The sequence below is a fragment of the Poecilia reticulata genome, linkage group LG4 (genome assembly GCF_000633615.1).
Source record: "Poecilia reticulata strain Guanapo linkage group LG4, Guppy_female_1.0+MT, whole genome shotgun sequence".
In the NCBI taxonomy this organism is placed as follows: domain Eukaryota; kingdom Metazoa; phylum Chordata; class Actinopteri; order Cyprinodontiformes; family Poeciliidae; genus Poecilia; species Poecilia reticulata.
The window spans coordinates 22,263,726-22,289,616 of NC_024334.1; the positions used below are offsets into that span (position 1 = coordinate 22,263,726).

The 25,891-nt window shown below is 40.7% G+C and overlaps 1 protein-coding gene across 2 annotated transcripts in view; it reads left to right on the forward strand.

Moving 5' to 3' along the window:
- yjefn3 (YjeF N-terminal domain containing 3) overlaps nucleotides 1-25,891 on the forward strand; it is a 60,290-nt gene that overhangs the window by 23,457 nt on the left and 10,942 nt on the right. Inside the window, exons 1-2 of one of the 2 annotated variants that reach the window (XM_008407228.2) lie at nucleotides 3,200-3,450; nucleotides 21,937-22,045. In XM_008407228.2, coding sequence (XP_008405450.1) covers nucleotides 3,371-3,450; nucleotides 21,937-22,045 — 189 coding nt within the window. In that variant the 5' untranslated portion in view covers nucleotides 3,200-3,370. Of the gene's footprint in view, nucleotides 1-3,199; nucleotides 3,451-21,936; nucleotides 22,046-25,891 lie in introns of those variants that run through there. The other variant, XM_008407229.2, reaches the window with a different exon arrangement.

Below are 25,891 nucleotides of genomic sequence, written 5' to 3' on the forward strand. Positions count from 1 at the left end.
CAACTGTGACATCTGCAGCCAAATAAGTGTGCAGACAGAGGCCCGACGGGGTAAAAGGCTGGCCTGAAATACAGCAAACAGTGGATGCTCCCTTTTTAGTTGGTGTCACTTGTTCCATCCTTTCCCACACAGTCTTAATTTGCAGCCTTGGGAGAAAAGGGTTTATTTGGCCGTGTACAGCAGGGAGAGCTGTCGTTAGATTGTCCTCTTTGTGGCAGGGTTTTATTAGGTTGACTTGTTTCTTTGTGTCCCGCTGCTGCCAGCAGCAACTGCTCTAATTATGCTGTGGCTATTTCTCCTCCTCTGTTATTTCCTGCTTTTTCAACTTGTTTGTTCATTTCATTTTCCTGATCCCTCTCTCTGTAGAAATCAAATTTTTATTCACTTTCGATCTCTCATACTTTATTGCGCCCTATAGTGTCTCTTGATTAATCGAATGGGTTTTTAGTTGCTTTGTTGCATTTGTGGAATGGTGCTTTATTCTTTCCTTCAGTAACCTTTGTCCTGTTGGTTGGCCTAATGCAGATACATTTATTCAGCCCACAAACCACATGAGGACAATGTTCAACTTCTACAATCTGTCAGGGGCTGAAATCTGCCTAGACTGCTGCTACTGCAAGTGGCATTATCAGAAGAAAAAAAACTGGATACTATTGTGGTGTTCTTGTTGTAACACGATTGGCCCAACGACCAGCCCTTTTCAAGGGGATGAAACATGAACTTAAAGATAAACACAGGGTTTTTTTTTTTTTATTGGAAAGAGAAAAAGAACAGAAGTTACGTCACTAGGTTTTGGTGAGAGCAACAAGTCAATGGTTTGTTCCCAATGTCAGGAATGAGTCCAAGTAATTTAGCCTGTTTTTGATTTTCTTTTTTGTTTATACAGTTTTGGTCTTTCCATAACAAAGACCATCATATTCCTACAAAACGTAGTGGAAGGACTAGATAGTCTGTCTGGGCCTCCGAGTCCTTCAGCTCATCGTGTGGATGAATTCATTCACATGGTTTCGTCCTGCGTTTTGTTTCCCTCGCAACTCAACCTCAAATAAGAGGAAGATAATGGATGGGCAAATGGGTTCTGATTTATGCAAAAATTAAGGAATGTTAGTTTACTTGGATCCTGTCTGAAGCAGCACGTTTTGGCGACATCTTATGATGGTTTCCCTTTTTTTAAAAAGGATTTCTTAGAAAATGTTTTTTTTTCCTAAAACACCCAACAATATTTACTTTCTTATCCTATATGAGTTTATGTAAATGCATTTCAATATACGATTATGTCTTCGCATAAACCCTGGTCTGTTTTCCCTTAGGACAAAAAGATCCTTCCTCTGGTCATTGTTCAGGATTCTGATGCCTGTTTTTTTTGTGTGTGCAGCTTTTAAGTCTAGTTAAGCACAAATATAACAAATGCAAATGTATTCCCACAGGTATGCCACAACCTTTTCCTTTCATTAGTGTGCTGTTTATATGTTGCATGTGATTCTGGTCGCTCTGTTGCTATGGTACCAGGACTTTAAGCAGAGAGAAAGTTTACTGCTTTTTTGGGGGGGTTAAATTGAAATATCCCCCTGCATGATGCAGACAAAACAGCATGATATGAACTCATTTATGGATACCATGAGAATATGTACAATAGTGTGGCTCAATCGCCACAAAGAAAGGGCATCGCCACTGATATTTTATTGTCAGGTCACTTAGCAGCACAGGAAGGTCATCAGTCTGTCATATCTCAACTACAAACCTGATATAACATCTTAGTCACTGTTCTCTATTTGCACTACCTGGAGGATAAAAAAACAACTTTCCCCCTGGATGAAGCAAATGGAATGTGACAACAGATAAAGCTTACGTTGTTGATGGCCCCCAGCCTCAAACAGAGGTAAGCTGGGTTTAGAGCTGAAGCAACGGTTTTCAATGGATACATTATGCTTAAACAAAGGAGAGGATTAACGTCCGTTGAGGTAATACAGCATGATGTGACCTGTGGGCATGTGGTTGGGCCGTAGTTTGTGTACGTCCCTTGTGCTTAATGTCAAGCTGTGCTTCGCTTCATCTACTCAAAAATGTGTGCGTCTGTGTATGAGAGGGGCTCTTTATGCATCGAGATAACAGCCCTTATTCTTCTGCAGTCACATAACAGCTAACAATGAGGAAAAAGTACCTCACTCTGACGGACGTTTTTAGCTCATGAGACCACTCTAGCCGACTCTGAGCTGAACACAAATTTGAAGCCACGAATTTAACCTGTTCGTTAAATAAACACAATACTTTGCAAAAGAAAATGTAAAAAATTTACATGATAGATCAACAAAACGTATAACAAGAATATACATTTGAATTAAAAATAAGTGATTTATATTTGTTTTTATTAGAAAGAAAAACTCCAGAAAGTGTTTGCTGCTCTGAAAGTTACAGAGGTTCATTAGTCTATTAGCGAACGAACAGCAGCAGGACGACCATGGAAGACTTCATCAGGAATAAAGTTGTGGTTAAGTTCAGTGCTGGCTTTTGTCGCTGACCTCATGTAGCTCATAATCAAACTTTAAATATACAAAATAAGCTTAAAAATACCAATTATGGTTTATCACGATTGTTTCGAAACTCTGACTAAATTCACTTTTAAGAGTGAAAAATGTTTGTTTTTTTTATACAATTCTTAACTTTATCAATGTAGTTCTTCCCTTTGCAGACTTCAAAAAATAATGGCTTCTTCCTAACTATTTGGTCACATTATGAATGTTTCTTTCCATTTCCTATCAATGAGGGGGTCACTCAACTCATCATGTGGCTCAACTTTACCCAAAAATTTGAGCAAAATTGAACAAAGAATTTAGAAAGAGATTCAGGGATTACTACTAGCATAAAATATAACTTAAGTACCATTTTTTTGGTTGGTCTGTCACATAAAAGCCGATAAAAACACATCTGCGGTTTTGGGGTGACGAGATCCAAGGGGTACATGAATACTTTCGACAAGACATTGTCAACTCAATGAGAGTGCACATGACTCCTAACGGGAACTGCTGGACGATCGGATGACTTGAGAGATTGAAATAGAGGAGCCACTGATAGGAACTATCAAAAGAATGCCTGTCTCCTTGTAACGGATATGAGGAACCATACGCAGGCGGATAAACTGATTAAGCCTGATTTAGAAGGATGACGGGGCTGGAGACATACACACGCGACACGAAGCTGAGTCCTAAATGATTGCCCCTAGAAGACCGGGACCAAACTAAATCATGGCATCCTGATTTGATAAGAACTGAGCAGCATGACGGCGCTCATGCTGGGCAGTTGGAACGAGACCATATGGAGGCGCAGGGTCAGTTCCCTATCTGCCAGCTGAGGCTGTTTATGAGCCATCCCCATGGCTTCGGCACCTGATCCTCTCAGCCGTCCAATTATGTGGAGGGGAAACATTTTATGTGTCTGTTTGCTTCCAGCAAGGTGAGTTTGAGCGTAATTAAAGTGCACATTATCATCTTGCTTGGTTTTTTGGGCTCGCTCCGATGTGATTAAGTCACAGAGTGTGACGTCGGATGGAAATACACAACAACCTATAAAAAAAAAAAAGAAAAATGACAAAACATACAACTCTGCAATGTGATGTCTTAATTTCAGATATGCCTCTGCAACAACGTGATTTTCCTGGTCGTAATAATTAATCGTTGTTTAATGATATTTCATTTCTTATTTTACAAGCAGCTTCACTTTAATTTGCTTCTCTGACTCTAGAGAACCATCTTGCTACACTTTTAATTTTTTATTTTATTTTATTGGTAATTTGATTCTGAGTCACGCTGCCTTTCTGTTGCTCTCCCTCCTTCACCTCGTTTACATCATCTCCTGGCTGGATCCTGCAGGTCTTCCTGGAGACACTCTCCAGGGGACGGGTGAGAAGATGAAAAGGTCTCCTGATCCGACAGATGCTACATTAGATGGAAACTTACTGACATGCTTCCTGGGAAAGCCCGGGTTTTTAATTGGAGAATAATTACAGCAAAGAGACCACATGCGTTCCAGCACTGGACACGCTTTTCTTAAACCGGACACAAGAATTAGGATCTAAAACTTTCTGCTGATAAATCGATATTCATCAGTAGAAATTATACAAATTTAAAACAAGAGTCTAAAACAAAACAGTTAAATGCCCCATGTTTAATCCGATATAAAGTCAAATCTTGATGCTACTCTTTCCTGTTGCTCTGGTAATGTGCACATCTTTCTCATGGTGAGTGTGAGGGAGGACTAATGGAAAAGCATAACCTGGGGAAGCTGATCTGGTGATAAGGCAGAATTGGAGATCAAAGGAAGGAGCTATGAAGGGAAGGTGAGCAAAGACATGAAAAAGGAGGCAAGAATAATAAAAAAAAAAGGTCGTTTGGTGCGAACACAGTGTTCACTTTCTTAATACATGTACATAACTGAGATATATCTATAAAGGAAAGAAGAATCCCAAAAGTCCACCAAAGTCTAGAATTACCATGGATGCATACGTAAGCAGTGATGAGCAGTGGTGTTTCTAGCCCTGTTTTAGGGGTGCCGTAGAACCCCTAAAACTGTATCTCAGCACCCCGGAATAGGGGAAACAAATCGTCAGATGACACAAAAAAATGTAGCTATGTGGTTTACTAGTAAAAAGTGTGTAAAACTCAAAGCAATTTCACCTCAGAGTTCTGCCTCAAGTTAAAAAATCTCTGCACCTTTACCATGAAAACAATCTAAAACGCTTAATTAATTCCCACCCTTTATGAATGAAAGTCCATTGTAAGATACCAAAAATATTAATAAAAAAGTTTCAAAACTACCTCCCTTTATTTTAGAAACCACAATTTGTGTCGCGGTGCAGTTCATGATTTTCTACCAGTTCACTACGGCGTACAAAATATCAGAATGATTGTAGTTTCAGGAAAAATGAGTTGTACGACAGGACTTGTTGTACGACTAGGGACTTGATCAGTATTAACATTAGCCTTCAAGGCATTGTTTCAAGTAAGCCCGTCAAAGATGGAGTATAATATACAGTGCTTTATCTGACATTTGATGAAAGCAAAAGAGAGGGAAGAAGATATGGGGAAAAGGTCAACTAGAAAAGCCAGTTAAACCAACCATAGACATTAATACGTAGACGCCTCATGGAGCGCTGAGTCGTACGTAAAAGCGTCCGCCATCTTCTATGTGGCAGCAGAACGATCAGAGCTCCTCAAGTCCTGTGCTGTGTGGACTTGTTTCAACCGTTTAACGAAACAAACTGGATTCATTGGCATTACCTTTCACAGGTAAGGATGAAAGATCAGAATTACTTGACTTGGCAGCCAGAAATTGGCTTCTAAACAACCGAGAAATATTTCCTATGTAGCTAAATTGGCCCGAGTAACCAATGATTGTTAGCTAAATTGGCCCAAAGTAACCGCTGATTGTTAGCGCAGCAGCAAATGTTTTCATACTGTTTTCTAATGAGAGAGAGCTGAGGAGGAGAAGTTCATTAAAAAACCAGGGATTTTGTGAGAAAAGATCAGTCAGGGTCAGAGCTGGAGCTGCTGTTCTTCAGTCTCCGTTTCCCAGCTCAGCTTAGCCATGTCGGTATTTAGCTATAAAGATGCTACGAGTCGGAGCCCAACATGCTGAAAATGTCTTTTTCTGAATGTGAAGGAAACTACACTTTTGGATAATTTCTCTTTTATCCTTGGCTGTAGCCTGTGAACCAGGACGTCTCAGTAGTCATTGGAGTTCTCCCAGTGTGACCAGCAGACAGAAGCCCTGCCTGTGACCAGTGTTCCCAGTATAATAAATGTTTTATTCTTTCACTTTTTGTGTATTTTTAAATATCTCAATCTGAAGTATTAGTGTATTAATACAACTTATGTAATGAAATAAAATTAATTTACTCAGTTAAAATTATTTTGACTCTTTGTCAACTCTGCTATTGACAGCATACTGTAATAAATATCTTTTCTCTGGAAAAAAGTAATATATGTAGTTTAATGTTTGACAATGACTCATTTATACATCAAGTCATTTCTCAATGTATAAAAAATAGAAGTATTTGTTGTCTTGAAACATTGAATGTACATTAAATTATGGAATTGTGTAAATATGTTCTTGAAGAAAACACTATAAAAGTGTGTCTGTTCATTAACGTCAATATAAAAATGATTAGATTTCTGTCAAACTAAAACATTGTGCTCTTTATTCAGGAATGCCCCAAAACAATTAAATAATCACATCAAAAGTTAGAAACTCTGTCTTTAGTCATTTCTTTGATAACCAAATATATTAGTGTGTGTGAGAAAAAGTGTCAATGACAAGTATTAACTTAAAATACTTTGTAGAACGACTTTCACGACGAACTTTGTGAAGTTCGGTCCATTTACTTGTATTAGCTTACTGGCACATATTACACATTCAATATGGCGGACGATGTGACGTATCGCAGCAATGGGCTGGCCCGCTCCATGAGGCGCCTGCGTATTTATGTCTATGAATCCAACAGTCATCTTTTTGGACAATGGCAGGAAGCCGGAACGCCCAGAGAAAAACCATCACAGGAAACTTCCTTTTGATATTTAAGAATTTTAATTACAAAAATGTATTTTTAATATTTGCTTAAAGTAGTTTTGGCCCTAGTTTTGGCCCTAGTGGCCAAAACTACTTTAAGCAAAAGAGAAAAGAGAAGACATGGGACAGAGGTAAACTATAAAAGTCAGTTTAAACCAACAGTCATCTTTTTGGACAATGGCAGGAAGCTGGAGAACCCGGAGAGAACCAACTAATGCGCTTGGAGAACATGCAGAACCCATGAACAGAGAAGACCCCAGGCAGGGACTCAAACCCCCAAAAATAAATGTTTTAATCACATCTAATGAGAATTTAGAGGCCAATTAACTAAATAGTTGTGAGTTTAGACTGGGGCAGGAAGTCGGAGCGCCCGGAGAGAAACCTGCAACGCTACTTTTTGATATTTATAAAATTGAAATCACAAAAATGTATTTTTGACATTTGCTCAGAGTAGTTTTGGCCAAAACTACTTTACCGTCTAGGGTAAATCTCAAAAGACAGAGTGATCCTACCATATAGGGAAGGTCTGGACGAATCCATGACTCCGGTGTCCTTTGCGGCATTTTCCCCGTCCGGGGAAACCTCAAAGTCACTTTTGATAGTCCCTTTCACTGGAGTTTTGTCTGGCAAAACCAGAGAGTGAACAGATGAAGCCAAAACTTTCACTGTCATTTCAGCAAATGTCTTGGCTACACGGTCAGCCGGAGATAAATCTTCCCCAGCCGGGGTAGATTCTCCTCCGACTGCACTCCGGCTCAGTCGACTTTGAGCAAACCTCCCCAGCCGGGTCAGCTTGCCCCAAGATGGTGCTGTTGTCCTCAGCACTGTCCTGTGAGGTCTTATTCAGGTCTACGTCTGATTGTTCGGAACAAACCTAAGCAGCCGGGTCAGTTTGTTCCTTGTTGCCAGTTGGTAGACCTGCCCAAAACCAGTCGATCTTTTCATCCTGAGAGACTTCAGGGACATCGTCGTCATCGGAATCCTTCCCAGGAAAGTAATGATCACAAATCTTTTTTACACCCGTGGTGACAAAGTATCCAATGCCGAGACTGACCGGCCACTTCAGAACATAGATCCCCAATTTCAGTTCTCAGCAGCTCCAATTCTTTAAGTAAATTGTTAACATCGTTGTCCTCTGGGGGAAGTGCCATCTTGTCACAATGTTAAGAAGAAAGGAGATCGGGCTTTTTCTGTAGCTGCTCCTATTCTATGGAGCAATTTACCTTTCCACAATAGATCTGCCCACAGCTTGGATCATTTTAAATCACTTTTAAAAACTCATTAAAATTTTTTTTTTTTTTTTACAAAAACAGAAACAAATGTATTGACTAATTGTAACCTAATATCCAAATTAAATTTAAACAAAAAACCCTGAAGAAAAAGACTTGAAAAACGACCATAACTTCACTTCAACAGCTCCCCTAGAAAAAGAGAAAAAATGCCAAACAAAAAACTCTCACTGAATGGATGGAAATAGCCTTCAAAATCTTCTTATTGGAACAACAAAAAACCCAAACAAATCAGGAAGAAACGGAAGGAAATACAAATAATATTGACAGAACTCCAGAAAACCCCCAAAAAACAACTACAATGGATCCTTAATGGAGCAACCAGAAAGGCACAAAAAGAAATAAAAGGAATAAAGCAAATCAACTTAGCCACAGCCAGGAAAAGAATTACAGAAGCGCGCAACAAACAAACCACAACAACCAACAAACCATCACAAATACAACCAGGACAAACCACACAAAAAGGCAAGAAGGAAACACCAAAAACACATACACTGCACATACACACACCCAACACACAAATAGAAATGGGGACAGCTATCACAACCCAAGGGGACCCCGAGCCCCGTTTACACCCACAAAACGCACAAAACAAAACAGGGACAGTTTTCTCAACTCAAGGGGACCCCGAGCGCCGCTTACACCCACAAGACTCACAAAAAAAACAGACAATTATTTCAACTCAAGGGGACCCCGAACCCCACTTGCACTGAAAAAGCCCGCCTAATAACACCAAAAAAACAAACCTGATCCACAACTCACAAGAACCAACACCCTCCAAACCACTGACCCTCCCAGACATCTTTCAAATCCCACTAAAACCCTTAATAAAACCCCCCAAACCTTTGATAACCACTCACAACCACCAGGGCGACAAAATGAAGAATTGGCACTTAAATGCAAACAAACCCATAATAATCCTAGGGGACTCGAACCTCAAAAGATCCAAACATCCAAATTGGCTGCTACCCAGGGGCCCAATTCATACATGCAGAACACATTTTGAAAAAGACCAAAACATGCAGTGAAACCAGAAAGGTCCTACTCTCTTTCGGAATAAACAACAAAGGCCAAAGGGATCAATACACAATACGCAACCTTTTTACTAAACTCCTAAACACAGCACAATATACTTTTCCATACGCAGATATCTACACCCCCCCTTTTAAACTTCTCAGAAGGACTCCACTTCATACATAAACAAAACCTAAAAAAGATCAATGAGATCATCACAGAAGTTTCCCAAAAACTAAATCACCACACCATCCCACCAATTCCACAAAACACGATTCCACACAACAGAAGACAGAATACACTTGACACCCCCCACAGCACATCACATCTGGGAACATTGGTGCCGGTCTTTAAACTGCTAGGCCCGTATGAATTAAACGGAAAGTCCAGCCTCGACCCACAAGAAACAAACCCCATAAAAAACAAAACTAATTTATTAGAAACCAATTAACTTAACACTAAAGACTGAATCCTTAATCTCTCCTCCACACTCCACCTGGAGGAGAACCACATTAAACTACTGACCAAAGGCCTCACCTTTATACCAACCACAACCAGAATACCAAATGTAAGAGAACTACTCAACAGCCAAATCCAAAGATACCACCGCAGGCTAAAACTAACCTACTTCTTCCAGAACAACAAAAGAAATGACCCGCCCCCACCTTTTTTACCCCCTTCCCAATGGGAACCACCAATTGATAAAATCCACCCCCTCATTCTGGAACTCATTGAAAAAGAAAAAAGCAACCCAAAAAATACCAATAGAAACAGAAAAACACAACCTTACACAGGAAGAAACAGATGCACTTGAAGAGCTCCAAAACCTCAACTCTATCATTATTAAACCAGCAGACAAGGGCTCCACTTAATAGTCATTATGGACAAAACAGACAATGCTTGGGAGGCCAAGCATAGGATTGGCCTCCCAAGTGGTATTACAAACCACTGGAAACACCCATCTACCCGGAAACACAAACCATGATACGCCACCTCCTCAAACAACTAGAAGAACAAAAGTACATCAACCACAAACAACTTCTTTTTCTAACAGGCACTGACCCACCCAGACCCAGGTATTTCTACCTACTTCCAAAAATCCACAAAGAACCCTCCGAATGGGCAAAACCATTCCAGATCCCAAAAGGGAGACCGATTGTATCCGACTGCAGCAGCGAATCTTACGGCTTGGCATACTTACTGGACCACTACTTGAACCCCCACCACCCCTCCATCAAAATCAAAGCCACCATCAATCCACAACAGGTAATTTTCCTGGACACAATAACATTCAAAGGAGAAAACCTCCACAAAACAGGTAAATTAGACAGCAAACTCTACTTCAAACCCACCGACTCACACTAACTCCTACACAGAGACAACTTCCACCCAAAACACACTTTCCAAGGGATCCCAAATCCCAACTAATCAGATACAAAAGAATCTGCTCCAACAAAACAGATAGGGTGGAAGCCACTAAAACCCTATTCCAAGATCTCAGAAAGAGGGGATACTCCAGAACACAACTACAAAAAGTGAAAAGGGAAGTATTCCACTGAAAAAACACCAACAAAAACACAGGAACACAACCACACATAATTGCACTAACAGAACCATACTCAAACTTCACAATGAAGAACCACAAAGCATTGAAAGACCACTTCAAACAACTACAACAAGAACTACCAGGCAGCCAAAACTGGAAAATCATCACAGCATGTCAAAAGAACCCAAATCTCCAGGACCTTCTGGTCCGCTCCAAATTCAACAGCAAAGACAAGCCCAACAAAAAGAAACACAAAAATCCATACATCAGGAGCACCAGTACCAACAAACGCTGGCCTCTCCCCTCATAAATCTCCCCCAAACATGAAAATGTGATCTATATAATCTGGTGCCACAAATGCAAACAACAATACATTGGAGAAACGGTTAACTCATTCAAAATGCGCTTCTCCAATCACAAATCCAACATTAGATGCAAAAGAAAAACAGAAACCACTATGGTTAAGCACTTCCTCCAACATGGTTTGGAAGCCGTAAGAGGCAGACCACTCACACACAACCCCAACTGGTCCAAACGGGAAAGATGGCTCCAGGAGCAACAATGGATAAGAAAGTTAGGCACCGGACCACCAAAAGGCCTAAATGACAGGGGACCGTACGCACCAAAACCAAAATAGGAACCCCTAGAATTCTGATAAATAAAAATATATGAATTCAGTATAATAATAATAAAAACTCTTATTAAAAGAATAATTAAACCTACCTTTTACATCCACAACACTCACGTGAAGGAACAGAGACAGTTATTCCAACTCAAGGGGACCTGGAGCCCCGTCTGCATCCACAATACTCACATAAAAGAACAGGAACAGTTATAACAACTCAAGGGGACCTAGAGCCCCGCTTGCACCCACTCCATTCACAGGATCTCAGCTCAAGGGGACCTAAAGCCCCGTTTGCAACCATACCATTAACAGAAAGGAACAGAAACGGTTATCTCAGCTCAAGGGGACCTGGAACCCCGCTTCCATCCACTCCATGCACAGAAAAGAATCAGGGACAGTTATCTGAGCTCAAGGGAACCTAGAGCCCCGCTTGTATCCACTCCATTCACAAAATAACAGAAAAACTATTATTTAAGAAATCCAAAAATTAGGAAAATAAACCATTTTAAATAAACAAAAACCGATATAGGAAAACTTTTAGCTCGAAAGTCCAAATAAAGTCTGAAAAGCAACTTATAAAAATAAAAACCTGTACAAAAAAACTATTATTCCAAAAAAGCATAACGAATTTTAGGAAAATAAAATCATCTATAGGAACAAAAACCTCCTCCAGTAAACAAAAACACTCAGGGCTCAAACTTAGTGGAAGAAAAAAACCAACCTTTAAACTAAAACAAACCCTACTTCAGGAAGAAAAATGAGAAAACTTTACTTCCAAATCTAAAAAATTAAAGAGAACTAAAACTTAACAGATAAAACTCAAACCATTCAAACTAAAAACCTCCCTTAAGTAATAAAATAGAACTTAAATCATTTACTTAATTCCTTTTTAGATAAAACAAAAAAAAACAAACAAAAAAAAACTTACCCAACCCACTAGAATTAATTTAAAAATTACATTCCTCCTCTACCATTCCTACACTTCTCTCCCCCCACTCCACCTCCCCCTCCCTCACTCCTCATCCCTCCCTCCCTAAAAGTTTTCCCCACACTCTTTTTCTTCACCATTCTATTCCTGCCTCCCCCAAGACTCTTCCCCCCGCACCCCTTTGCCTTTTTCTCCCTCCCCCCCTCCTAACCCCTCACCAAATCTTTAACCTTACCCTAACCTCACCCTTTTTCTCACCTAAACCCAACCTTTCCTCCCACTCCTCTCCCCCCTCCTCACCCCTCTCAGACCCACCGGAATATGCTAGCCATATTCTACGCAGCCCACACAGCACATACAAACCAAAAGGTGGCGCCCTGGGGCACACCGCAAGCACCATACACCAACCATGAAAGATAGTCCCTGTTGCCCAAGATGGTTCTTGATCTCGAGTGAGTGCCATACCCTGTGAGGTACCTAAAGGGGCTGAGAACCATTCGTGGGGAGCCCACAGCCTCAAAGAGTGAATCACCAACTTAACGTATAAACCTTACTTTGTGTAATATCATTAAATTTACAATACATGTATTTAATTAACTATAACATTTCTATATTACAAATGAACTAAAACATATCTCAGCTGTTCGACAGTTGATCAAATATTAACACTATTTCATGTCGAAACATAAAAATCACGCTCAATAAATACAATTCACTCATCAAAACACCCACCTTGTTCCCTCATCAACCCAGCGCTAGCTAATTGATTGTCTGGACCTTAATTGGACTATTCCTTAGTTATCTCCCCTCAACCGTGACTCATATGCTCGCTCACTCTCTGCACTATGTCCAAAACAGCCAACCGTCAGAAGTTTGTGTAGATCGCCTAGCAACCTTGTCCCCCGCAAACCCCCCCCCCTAAAATCAAAACATCGGTCAAAAGGCAACAAACAACTCCCGGCCAAATGAGGAAACAACACCACCAAAAACAAACAAATAATGTATCAATAAAGTCATTTACAGAGCACATTAGCTTCCTGAGCTAACACAGTGCACATTAAGGTGGATACGTTTGAATCACCGGATTTATACAGCATGACTAAACAGAGCAAACAAGTGAAAGATAAGCGGTATGGCCAACGTAACCCAGAGTTGCTAACATGACGTTAGCTAGCCAGTTGTCTCGTAGTAAAAGAAAAGTACTGCTTACCTCTGTGTGCAACTTCAAATGGCGAACAGTTGGAAGTTGTATCTCCATCTGAGATCCTGGTCTTGCAGGTTTTGCATGTTTCACTCAGTTCCTAGTTGGATATTTCATGATTGATGTACCCAAAAGAAATTGGTCACAGGAGCATGTCTGCTTTGAGCGTTTTTCTGTCTCTCGTTTTTTCCCCCCGTTGTTATTTTTAAATCCTGTTAATTTGATTGGTTGTGCTGCAGCTACGCACACATACATACCGAGTGTGGAAAAACAGAGGGACAGTCTGCGCCGGTTAATACGGAATGAGTGAAATGAATTAATGGGGCCACTTTATAAATAATGTGTTTTTAAATTTGAAGACTTTGGGTAAAATATCAAGTCTTTTCAAGTAAACAGCTTCAAGTCAAGTCCAAAGTCAATGGTGTGCAAGTCAAAGTCAAGTCCGAGTCTTTGAGCATTTCTTTTTAAAGTCTCAAAGTCTTGATTTTAATGACTTGAGTCCAAGTCATGTGACTCGAGTCCCCACCTCTGCAATACAGTTAATTAATATAGAATTATTTGTATATTTTTGAATGGAAATTGTGAACAGCATTTGCTTTATTTATTTGTCGAGCATTTTGTAGTTCAGTACAAAATTGTGTATATGTGCAAAATACAAGACGGTGCTGTCGTCCTCAGCACTGTCCTGTGAGGTCTTAGTCAGGTCTGCTGTATCTGGTTGTTCGGAACAAAACCTCTCCACCCGGGTCAGTTTGTTCCTGGCTACCAGTTGGTAGATCTTCCCAAAACCAGTCGATCTCATCATCCTGAGACCTGACAGAAACCGTCGTCGGAATCCTTCCCAGGAAAGTACAAATCTTTTTGATTCCCGTGCTGACGGCGCATCCAACGCCGAGAACGACCGGGATAATCAGGGGAACGAGTACCTTAGAAATGCTTAACATTTTTACAAATCTGTGCAAATTTGGATCTCCGAGAACCGTCTGGATCCCGACTGGTGCATTGAGATTCAAGATTTAGAACTTCTTTGATCTATTGTGATGTACATGATGAGACAGATTTATAGTTTTTAATTTTATTTCACAGTTCAAAATCTGAAACAGATTTTCTTGTCAAAATCTGACAAGAAAAACACTTAAAAGGTCAAAGACAAGATTATAGAAAAGCTTAAAGTTGAGTTAGTTCACAAAGCATTAAGCAGGGCACACATTCTGATGACACCACCCTCACTGGGAAACGTGGTGGTGGCAGCATCATGCTCTGAGGACGCTTCTCCTCAACGGGGAAGCTTTTTAGAGTTGATGTAAAGAGGGACAGAAGTCAGACGCAACCAAAACGATTCGCGGCTGTTCTAAAATGTATCAGCAAGGCTTCGTACGCTGCCATTCCAAACTGCAAGAATCACTAAATTTGAAATACGGTCTCTTCTTTTTCTCCCACTTGCAAATTGTGTACTACTTTGCGTCGGCCTGATACATAAAACATAATCTTTGACTACCTCGGTTTTCACACGGCATAGTGCAGATGATGCATTTTAGCAACAGAAGCCCATTGATCCCAACTACATTTTAAAAAAAAAACCTTAAACAAGTTAAATGAACTGTGTGCTGAATCGTGAGCGTGTTTTATGCATCGGTAGAGAGAGAAACATTAAAAAGTATAGACTTGTAAAAGAGTAAAACAAGGACATACATGAAGATAAAAGATGTGCTTCTTTTTCACCAACATGCTCCTCCACGATGAGCTCCATTTATTTTTAAGGACTGCGGTATCATTAGGGTGTGTGGAGTAATAGGCGGGCCAGGAGGTGGACAGGATAATTAGTGAGAAAACATGTAGGAGCTTTTAGAACTGATGAACTGTGTCTTTTTATTCCTCCTGTCCTCTCTGACTAATTATTACCTGCCCTTTAATAAACCGCAGTCGTTCCAGTCACACTCATGGCTTTACCCATATGGGCACACTTCAGTTAATTACCAGCAGTAAATTTAGGAGCACCAAAAGCACTATGCTAACTTTTATAAAGCACGGCGAGGAGCTGAACTCCCCTTTCAACATTTGAAGCAAAACGTGAAATTAATAACCTGGAAATCATTCTGTTTCTTGATTTTGTAGCTACAGAACCAGATATTTGCATACACTGTGTGTTAAAAAAAAAAAATGCATATTTTTTTCCCCCCACTCCAATGGCTGATTTTAAATGAAACGACTCTGCTTTTTAGCTCAGCAAGAATATTGAAAATATTTCTGTTTTTCTAAGGGGTGAAAATGTTTCTTCTAATCCAGAAATTTACATCGGATAAGATCACTGTACCTTTAAAGTGTTTTTCAGAATTCCTACACTTGAAGAAGTCTGTTTCAACAAAAATGTCTGACCTGAGTTAAACTTTTTTAAAAGTTTACCAAATATTCAGGACAGGTATGTGAACTTATGAATTTGAGGAAAGTGAAAATATTCAGATTATTCTGCCATCAAGTAAAAAACAACAACAAAAAAACATGTTGGTCGTCATAACTGTAGTAAAACAGGAACAATTTATGTAGTGTGATTTAACGTTAGTCAGAAAAAAAGCCGTTCTCTCTGTATTTTTCCGTACAGTGCATGAAAATATCTGCTTTGATGGATTAAACGGACAATAATACCATGCAAAACACACCCACTGCTGCTTTATTCAACGTTTTTAACCCATTTTCAATTTGATGCCAGAAGCAAGTTTAGAATAAGTTGGGTCAGGTGTGTGCTTGCCACTGTGTTGCACCATCTCTCCTTTCAGCAAAACTGTGCTCGAGAACAAGCAGAAGGGGGAGAGCGGGCTGTGTATCTACTTTCGCTCATGTTTAGGATTTAGGGAGCTCAACAGCTGTGTGTTCATGGTTATTGCTCGGCTGTGCGGTGAACCCTCAAGTCTTTTGCAGCCTTCAACCACGTTCCCTTCCAGTATTGTCCTCGCCTTCAACCACGTTCCCTTCCAGTATTGTCCTCTGTGCTTAGCGCCATGCATCGTTCCTTCAACTCTGACTACTTTCCTTATTCCTGCTAAAGAAAATAATCCCGACATCTTATTTTTGCCACCGACACGTTTCGTAAGGGAGATGACATTTTTAAGGGCGACGTGCAAGTTTCTGCCTCGACTGTGGCGACGTCTGTGGACTGGTGAAAGCAGGAACTCGAGCTGTGCTGCTGCTTCGTCCACACATGATCTTTCACATACTTTCACATATATCAAACTTGCCACAGCAGTTTGGGTGGTCTGGTCTGGTCTGTTCATGCGCTGCTTCCGGCCTGTTGCTACTGCCACTTTCTGCTTGTTTCCCAGGCCTCTCTTCGGGCGCTGAGGTCAGAGCTCCTCTTATCCTGACATGCAGAGGACTCACTCTCAGAGGGCAGATGAGCTTATTTCTTTATGGCCTTGCCATTTCTTAAAAACGGCCGCTGGAGCTGGCTGGAGTGAAATGGTGTCTTGCATGCAGACCCCAGGAAGCGACGTGTTTGTCTCGTCTCACCAGTGTATGTTTGTCACATGACCTGTGACCAGTTTCACAGGAGCTGTTTGTTTCAACAACACCTTCCGTTTTGCTACTCTTCACTAAATGCCGGGTTTATTGATTCTAAATTACACGGTTAATTATTACCTTGCTAACAGTTTCTCCTACCTGAGCTGTGGACCTCTGCAGCTCCTCCGAAGTGATCATGGGCATCTTAGCTGCTTTTTTGATTAATGCCCTACTTGCTTGGCCTTCAGATGAGGTCAAAGGTCATCTCAAAGCAGGTTTAGAGTGGTTGATTCATCTCTTTGTTCAGTGGGATGCTGGGCTTCATGTCCTTCACAGAACAGCTGTATTTAAATCCACTATAAATTACTGACTATTTTAATTGCGAACGGCAATAACAGGGAACTAATTTCCAATAATTAGTTTCAACCCCACATAGCAGTAAATTGAGAAAAAAAAAAGAGTTTTCAGATAAAAGCAAACATTTTTATCTTTTATTTTTGTGGCTGTGTAAGTACAAACTGTTGTTGCCATGTTTCGGTTACGATGGGGTATTAGGGCCATGCAAAAAAGATTAAAAAACACAATTAAGAGGATAGATATAACATCACGAGAATAAAGTCATATGAGATTAAGATCAAAACTAACGTGGGAATAAAGTCGTAGTATCACGAGTCATAACATTGCGACCATTCTCGTAATATTATGACTTTATTTTTTCTTAACGTGGCCCTAATATGCCGCCGTGTTCATTAGCGTACATTGCCCGACAGCGTTAGCGTCTCGTAAAATGACAAAACATTTAGTAGCTGCTAAGATCTTGCAGCTGAAATCATCATAATGCATCAGCAGGAGCTTGCTGTTCTCATAGTCAAACGCAGCATTCGCTTTCTTAATATCAGCGATGTCAGTTTTTGTCATTTGGCTGAAAACAATCTGCCAGTGTGATAAATAACATAGCTCTGCCAGGAGAGAGAGAAATGTGTGCTTGTTGAAAATTTCTGTCTCTCTGGAAAAGTGGAAATCAGTCAGAGTGAGAGTGGGGGTGGATCGAGGCTATTTCGGTCTTCCAGTAATAAGGCCTAGAAAAACGGAAGCCCCATCTGACATTCAGAGGTGGATTCATCTCTCATCAGATGCGGATGCTTCACAGGTGGAGACCATGTACAGTGTTAAAAGCTGTTTCTGTCTCTCTCTTTGTTGTTTTTTGGTGTGAGTAGTGGTTGTTTGAATCTGATATAATGATTTACTATGTTGCGCTGTTTTCTGCAGTGGGATCGTGTCAAACGTGTGTTGCTGTCATTTGTGAGAGCTGCTTCTTCTTCTTCTTCTTCTTTTTTTTTTTTTTTTTTTGACCCAATCACATTTTTTATTTATCTTTGCAGCATACGCAGCCGGTTGTTGCTACACTTGCCTAAATTCCCCAATGTGGTCATTAAAGTTTCATTTTACCTCATTTCACGTGTAAGGTAAACAGACTCATTAGGCAGGTGGGATCGTAGCTGAGTGGATTGACCGATGGTGACACATAACAGGAGCACTTCACGCGCAGCATGGGGAAATTAACTTTCCCTCCAGAGAGAGGCGACTGGCTGAGGCTGCAGGTGCAACAGAAGGAAATGCTCATGAGGGAATGATATATATTTATTTCTTTAGCTGCGGGTTTGCTTATTTGCGCATGGTGACGCTGCGGCTCATTTTCAACGACTATTTGGAAGCAAAAAATCTTTAATAAAGAGATGTGTTCGGCTTTCTAATAAAGCTACTGTAAAATGAATTGTTTCCAGTTAGCATTAGCAGAATGCGAACTGCTAATTGAAAAGACGTGCAGTTCGCGGCGTGAAGCAGCCATCTGTCCTGGACAACATGTGCTGCTGTCCCTGCTAAAACTGGCAGCTCCCGAGCAGCAAACCCACAACAGTTTGTTCTGTCAATAATGTATGCGATCAATGGATCAATAGTTTGCGGGTCGACCAGCAGTACTTGTTCTACGGTCCAGCAGCACCAAACTGAGATGTTCGCCAATCCCACAGTAAGCTGAGCCGCTTATTAGACTCTTTCTGAATGTGCAGCCTGATAAGGACCAAAATAACTCATCGTGATGCAGAACTGCGCAGCCTAATAAAATCAGCAGGGCACGCTGGCGCCAGTGCGTACGGCAAAACGGAGCAAACCCTGTGGACTGAGGTGAACTTTCTAAAGATCAGCTTGTCACAGTGGCTCAGGAAACATCCCTGAAGTGAGCCGTGGGTGACAGCTGCTGCCGCTCCACTGGCACAGGTAAATGCCAGGAGCCCCACTTGGATACATGGCGTGCTGACACACAAAGCGCACGGACCTTCACACACACACACACACACACGCACACACTCACACACACTGCTGCCTCAGACAAACCCAGAAGGAGCCAAAAGAGGGTTATGGTCTTCCCACTGTCAGCATACAGTATAGAGATAAAGAGATATTCCTGAACTTACCTTACTGCAGAAAAGCATTGTTGTTTTGTTTTTTTTTTTCTTTTAAAGACAAGTTAACCCTTTCATGCATGAATTATGATCCTTTGTGTCAGGATTTTTTTCCAAAATATTTTTGATTTTCTTAAGGCATAAAAAAAAAAGGTAAGACAAATAATTTTGTACATTTTTTATTTTTTTTTAATCTTTTTTTTTAGGTGATCATTTGTAATTTTCTACAAATACAAAGTTGCTATTTGAAAAATACATCAGTAGTATTGTTCTTTAGGGGTTATCTGATGTCACAATATTTTTTTTTACCTGCTAGAGTCGTCTACAGTAGAAGGAAGGACCGGGTCGGTTGGCGTGCTTTTTTGTCTGTCGGCCATATTGGATTTAACAAAAATAATTCCTTGCATTTGCAGCTGATGACCAGTAAGTTGATAGTGTGTTTTATGATGCATTAGTGTCCACTTCAGTGGTCTGTGTGCATTTATAACATAAAAATCCACAAGAAGCTCAAGAAAATGGCTTTTAGACAGCTGCCCACTGGAGTGACCACTATGCATGAAAGGGTTAAAAAATGTGGCATGCATATGTAATTATTCCCTTTCATTATGATAACCAGGAATACAACTCGGCACAATAAATTGCCTTAAGATCTCCAGTGGCTCTGTGAAGGTCTCACATAATTATTAGACTTTAGTGAACAAACATCATCAAGCACAAAGTTAAGTACACAGGTTAAGGATGAAGTTGTGAATATATTTAAAGTAAATGGCCTTTTCTTGTACAGCACTTTCTAAAGTGCAGAGGACCCCATTGCGTTTCACACTACATTCAGTCATCCAAATCACAAGAAGCACTTAGCAACTCTGGAAAAGAAGAATCTATTGACATATTTTTCCTACAACTATTAGTCGTGCAACTGTTGAATATGGCCTTTATGGAAGCCTTGCAAAATTAAGGTTATTGCTGAATGTAAGGACAAGTAACATTTAAAGTTCTATTCTTTATTTATTTATTTATTTATTTAAATGTATCATCTCCATCGTGACCCATGGTGGTGCCATGATCATGTAGAAATCTATTGAATTTAACTTTGTAACTTCAAAAATGTTTCTAATGATATGGGCTAGTTTAGGACGAGGCAGTGTGAAATAAGAGCTAAGAGAAAATACATCAATTTTGTTTTTCACTTTAACTCTTCAGCACGAGCAAAACAATTGACCTGCTTCATCGTGGTGTCCTAGGTTGTCTGCAAACTAGCGGAGCTGAATGACAATTCTGAGAGCATCAGCACCAATTTGAAGACAACAAAATGTTTCCTAACAGCTACCTTTGAGCAATTCAAGTTTTAATAGGATGAGGAAGTCCCACTTAAATTCTGTGACTTCCTTTAAATAAATATTAATGTCTTTCATTTGCATTGCTGGGATATTCCCTTAATTTGACGTCATGTTTAAATGACAATTTGAACCCACTGCATCTACTGCGTGCATTAACGTCACATAAACCTCTGATGTGCTGTTATTGCCCTTGTGTTCTTTGATGAAAACATGATGTAACAAAACTGAACATAACTGATGTAACACAAAGAAATATGACACGCTTACAGCACATCCAGAGGTACCCACACAAAGAGCTCTTGATCTCCTTTCAACTACCACTGAGAGGTAAAGGTTTGAAGCCTAGTGCGGCGACTTGCTGAGTTAAGTGCTGATTAGATACGCGCTATTGATTTCCTGTATTGATTCTAATCTCGTCCGGTCATATTAGTTTGGAACATCCATGGAAAAAATGAACAGCTTCAGTAATGTCACTTTAAATTTCCCCTGAGGAGGATATGAAATCAAAAAAAAAAAAAAGTCTAAAATATTAAGCCGCGGTATCGCGGTCTTCTGAAAGTGACCGCTTCATTAGGGGTTTGTTTTTTGAGAGTGCAGTACTGAGAATGGCCACCAGGTGTCCGTAGAGTAGAAGGGATATGCATTCTGTTCACAGACGCTCAAAATGAGAGGACAGGCTCTTTGTCATTCCTGTTCTGCGCACTGAGGATTAGATGGCAGTGCTGTGCTGCTGCTGCTGCTGCTGCTGCTGCTGCTGCTGCTTTGTCTGATCTGCTTTATCTAGCAGGAAATCATACATGTCAACAGGCTTCATCAAGAACAGGAAACGCTTAATACCAACTCGAGGATGTAAAACAAAAGTGTAGTCAGAGAGATGTTCCCAGTGGATCCCAAATACATAAAGATTAAAGATGCCTTCATACGTGTGCATCAAGCACGAGCCGTTTGTGAAAGATCAAGCAGAGGGCTCAGTCTTGAATTTCCTGACCACGTCGTACTGAAGATGTGGAGTTTTCTCACAGGAACATGTTCACACTCAGAACTGATTGAGTAAATCTCGAGAAGCTTCTGGAAGCTCTCATCTCCTAGCGCATAGAATATGCATGCACATGTGTTTGCACAGCATATGCACATGCAACTCATGTTATTAGGTCTACTCTCACTACTCCATAATTTGCTTCAGCTTGACATCATTCCAGGGAAGGAAATCGGAGTGTTCAGGTTCACCTGAGTCAGGTGACTGACCTGACTCTCCAACACAGACAGTCAAGACAGAGATAAAACCCCAAATAAGCTTCGGAGTAACCAGAACCTTTTCCATGTCTAAATACGCTCCTAAATCAACAATCTGGAGAAAACCTCCATGGCCACAGAAATAACATTACTATTGGCTGTGCAGACACAAATTACAGGTATTGTAGAAATGTATTTATAAGCGGGGTTATAAACTTCATGCCTTATCTTCTTTTTTCTTTCAGCAAAGGGGATGCAGCAGCTATCGAGACAGAACTACTGAGAGACTACAAGTTTGGACAACAGCAGCTCATAGAGCTTTGGGGACAAGCATGTGCTCTCGCCATCACCAAGGTACAGATAGAAAAGGTTTTGTTATTAATTCATAAATCTGCTTTTCTTCTTTTGTTTACTTTCATTCCTTTACAGGAAGCATGTGAATGACAGTTTGAGAAAAATTGAACACCCATTAAAGCTGCAGTATGCAACTTTTATAAAAAAAAAAATAAAAAATTGCTAAAATTATCATTAGTGGCAGAATAATATAAGACAGATAATCTGTGAAAAATACTGAGCTCCTCTGCCTTCTCCCACTGCTCCCAGTACTACCTGCTGAAGCACACCACTCGGTAAGAAACAACCAATCAGAGGCAGGAGGAGGGTCTTAGCGCTGTCAATCAGTCTCGCGCTCACCCCATCCTCCTAGTTCTACGCTACAGCTGATTCACCACGAATGCTAAGGCTAGGTAGCATAGCCTTCAATGATGGCAGATAAACGGTTTTCCTGGGACTGTAAATTGTTTCTCTACCATTAGCATATCGAGCAGCGTTGATTGAGAACGCTACAACCCAACCTCTTTGCCCTGATTGGCTATTTTTGACGGGGAGCGGTGCATTTCTTCAGACGGCAATAGTAGCTGAGGAAAGAGGTGGAGGAGCTGGACTGTTTCCCATGTTATCTGTCTCTTATTATGTTGTCATGACAGGGTGTCAGTCTTAACAAATATGTAAAAAAAACATTTTTATAAAAAGGGTGGGGCAAATTGTCTGTACCATTTGCTTTGACTGTAGATTGGAGTTGAGCGTAAGCAGATAGCTGTAAGGAGACATTTTAGCCATATTTTAGCTATTTTAAAAGAAATGTGCCTCAGAGTCATGTCGCATTTATAGCTCAATGGACAGAGCAGCAAAAAGTTACTAATTAAAAATTATTTGTACCTGATCACCTATAAACTATGAATGCTTCTGTTGCAATTATTATACAATAACTGTCAAGGCGTGCAATAATTGTTGCGCAAATATTTCAGTTGAAACACTAGATTATTTCTTCTCCAATTATATAAATGTGTTTAAAGTAACAGTTGGATTTTTATTAGTATTTTTCCAGCAAGAACTTCTGCTTCCTCAGTGAAAGTCTTATAAATCTTTCAGTTTCCCTTTTTCAATCTGCGATACTTCTTTAGGACTTTTTCAGTCATGTTCCTTCTCCTGTAATAGGAAACATAAATCCAGTCCTGTTTGTCTGCAAAGAGAAAAACAGATTTGGAAAAAATCAGTTTTTTCTAAATCAGTTTTTTTTTTTTGAAACACAAAAAAACAAAAAACTAAAGATGGATTAAAAGTTAAAACTATCCAGAGAGTGCAGGCTTGTTGAATGCAGTTTTATGCAAATCTATTGAAAAAAAGCTCCACTCTGCATCTCTTGGCAGACCACTTGTAAAGGTCATCAGTTTCTGATACGCTCTCCTCAGCCCACCAGTTTAAGCCTCCATAATCAACACAAATCTCAGTGAGTCCCCTGTGTGTCCATTTGATTGTACAAGAGGGTAAGAAGTCACAGCTGCTGCTTCTTACATTCCCCTAATTTGCATCCACTTCCACACAAATGTCTGATTGTGATGTGGAGTGAGTGTTCTGAAATTTCGGTGACATTTACATCCAAACATTTGTGCGGTTCACCTCAGGGCAGAACACCTGAGCTAACTCTTTGGCAGCGCCTCTTTACGACAAAACCACACGGCCACTGAAACGGCGCTCCTCTTCTCTGGTGCGGCGGCGCTTTCATTGCATTTTGCGATCTGGACTTTTTCAGGATGAGGTGTGTGTGTATGTATGTGTGTCAAGGAGAGCTGGTAGGAACACATGTGGTTGCCTTTGACTGGACCACGGAGTTGGTTGACTGCCACGCCGGATTCCACTGTGGGCTTTCACAGTGGGCTGTGATGAATGAGAGTCCGGGCTACAAGACACATGAAACTCTGTTTCACTGGGAGGAGAGAGAAAAGACACACAGAAACACACATTTATGGTTTAAGGGCAAAGGGTCGCCAACAGCAGCTTCCTCAGGCACCTTCCACTAAGCTGGTTTGATGGTATGGAGACGGTGGTAGGAGTTTGTCCCACAATCGATGGGTTGCCCATTCAATTCCCGCTCTGTCAGCCTCTGTTGTTGCGTCTTTGGGCAAGACACTTCACCCACCTTGCCTGCTGGTAGGGGTCAGAGGCCCCGGTGGCGCCGGTGCATATCAGCCTGGCTTCTGTCAGGCTGCCCCAGGGCAGCTGTGGCTACTATCCAGTAGTCTGCCACCATGTGAGCATGAATGACTGAATGCAGTGTAAGCGCTTTGGGGTCCTATGGACTTGATAGAGGGCTATGCAAGTACAAGTCCTTTACCATTTAAGCAGGGCTGTGCGGCGGCGGCATCGGTCAGAAGCACAGCCTTTATGTTATCCCCTCATAGTGTGTGATTTAACCAACCACATCCACTTCCCCTCTATTATCATCAGCCGCCGTTGGCCTCATGCCTGGCCCTCCACCAGCAGACCCTACAGCTTAGTGTTACTAGACAAACACGGCCTGGATGCGGCAGATCACGGCTGCCCACAGCCGCCAGCAGCGCTGGCTGTTGAACATGACATCACTGCTATTTAGGGAAAATTACAGTAGGAGCAGCAGACAGTCTGATTTCACTGATTTCATTGCTGGCTTGCTGCTCCTGCTGCTGCTGGACACCACACAAACAAGCGTTTGCACACTCTCACTTTCTCTCTCTCTCTCTCACACACACACACACCTACAGTCCTGGTTGCCAGATAGATTATAGGTTCTCTAAAAGTAATCCCTTTAGTGTTCTAACAGCAGTGGCCACAACCACCAGCTCCAGACTGAATGTTTCTGTATCAGTCTGAGGGTTTTCAACACCTGAATGGAGACAGGAGACGTTTGTGTTGCCATGCGGCAATAAATTATTCTTTAGCTCAGGACCACTGTTTGGTCTTAGTGCAAATATATAAAAAGAGTTCTGTTTTCTTGATGTGTGCTATTAGGCCCGCTGGTATTTTTTTATTTTTTTATTTTTTAGGTATGGTGTGTGTTTCAGGACAGCTTGGAAGGATGGCTTGAGAGGTTTTTGGGGATTTTTTTCACTTCTTAAGTGTTCCCTTTGAGACACTTTTACAATCAAGAAAAAACATATTTTGAACAGTATTAATGTTGCTGCTCTTACTCGGGCTCTTTCTTGTCCTTTTAGACATCTGTAGACTCTTTCTGGAGTCCAGTAGACCACGACTATATTTATGTTTTTATAATTAACTATTTATTTTAATGAACTGCTTCCTGATAAACAAGTGTGGCATAAAAATGTTGCTTTTTCAGCTAAAGTAATTTGGGTCACACTTTATTTTAAGAGGTGTGCATAAGACTGACATAACGCCTGTCGTAAACATTTACGACTGTTGACACACTTTTGATGGACTTTTAGTGCAACTTTGCCCTAAAAGTGTCATTATTTACCATATTACACTTCATGCCAGCAGTCATGAGGATGTATGAAGACTCCTTCATGTTCATAAGAGGTGTTATGTCATGTTTATGACATGTGGACATTATGTGTTTTGTCAGTCATATGCACAGCCCTTCAAATAAAGTGTTATTGTAATTTGCATAGGCAACCACAGCTGTCGGTATTCTAGTGCAAATTAGAGACGTTTTTAATTTCTTTACAGTGTCCAGCAGGTCCTCTGTGACTTTCCCTCTGGGATTAATAAAGTACATTTAAATCTATTCAAATACTGTATGTAGAAGAAGGCGCCCTAGTCAGAGGAGCCAAAAACTTTTTGGCCTAGATGTAAAACGCTGTGTGGCAGAAACAAACTCTGCACATCGACCTAAACACACCATTCCCGCGGGGCAGCATGTTG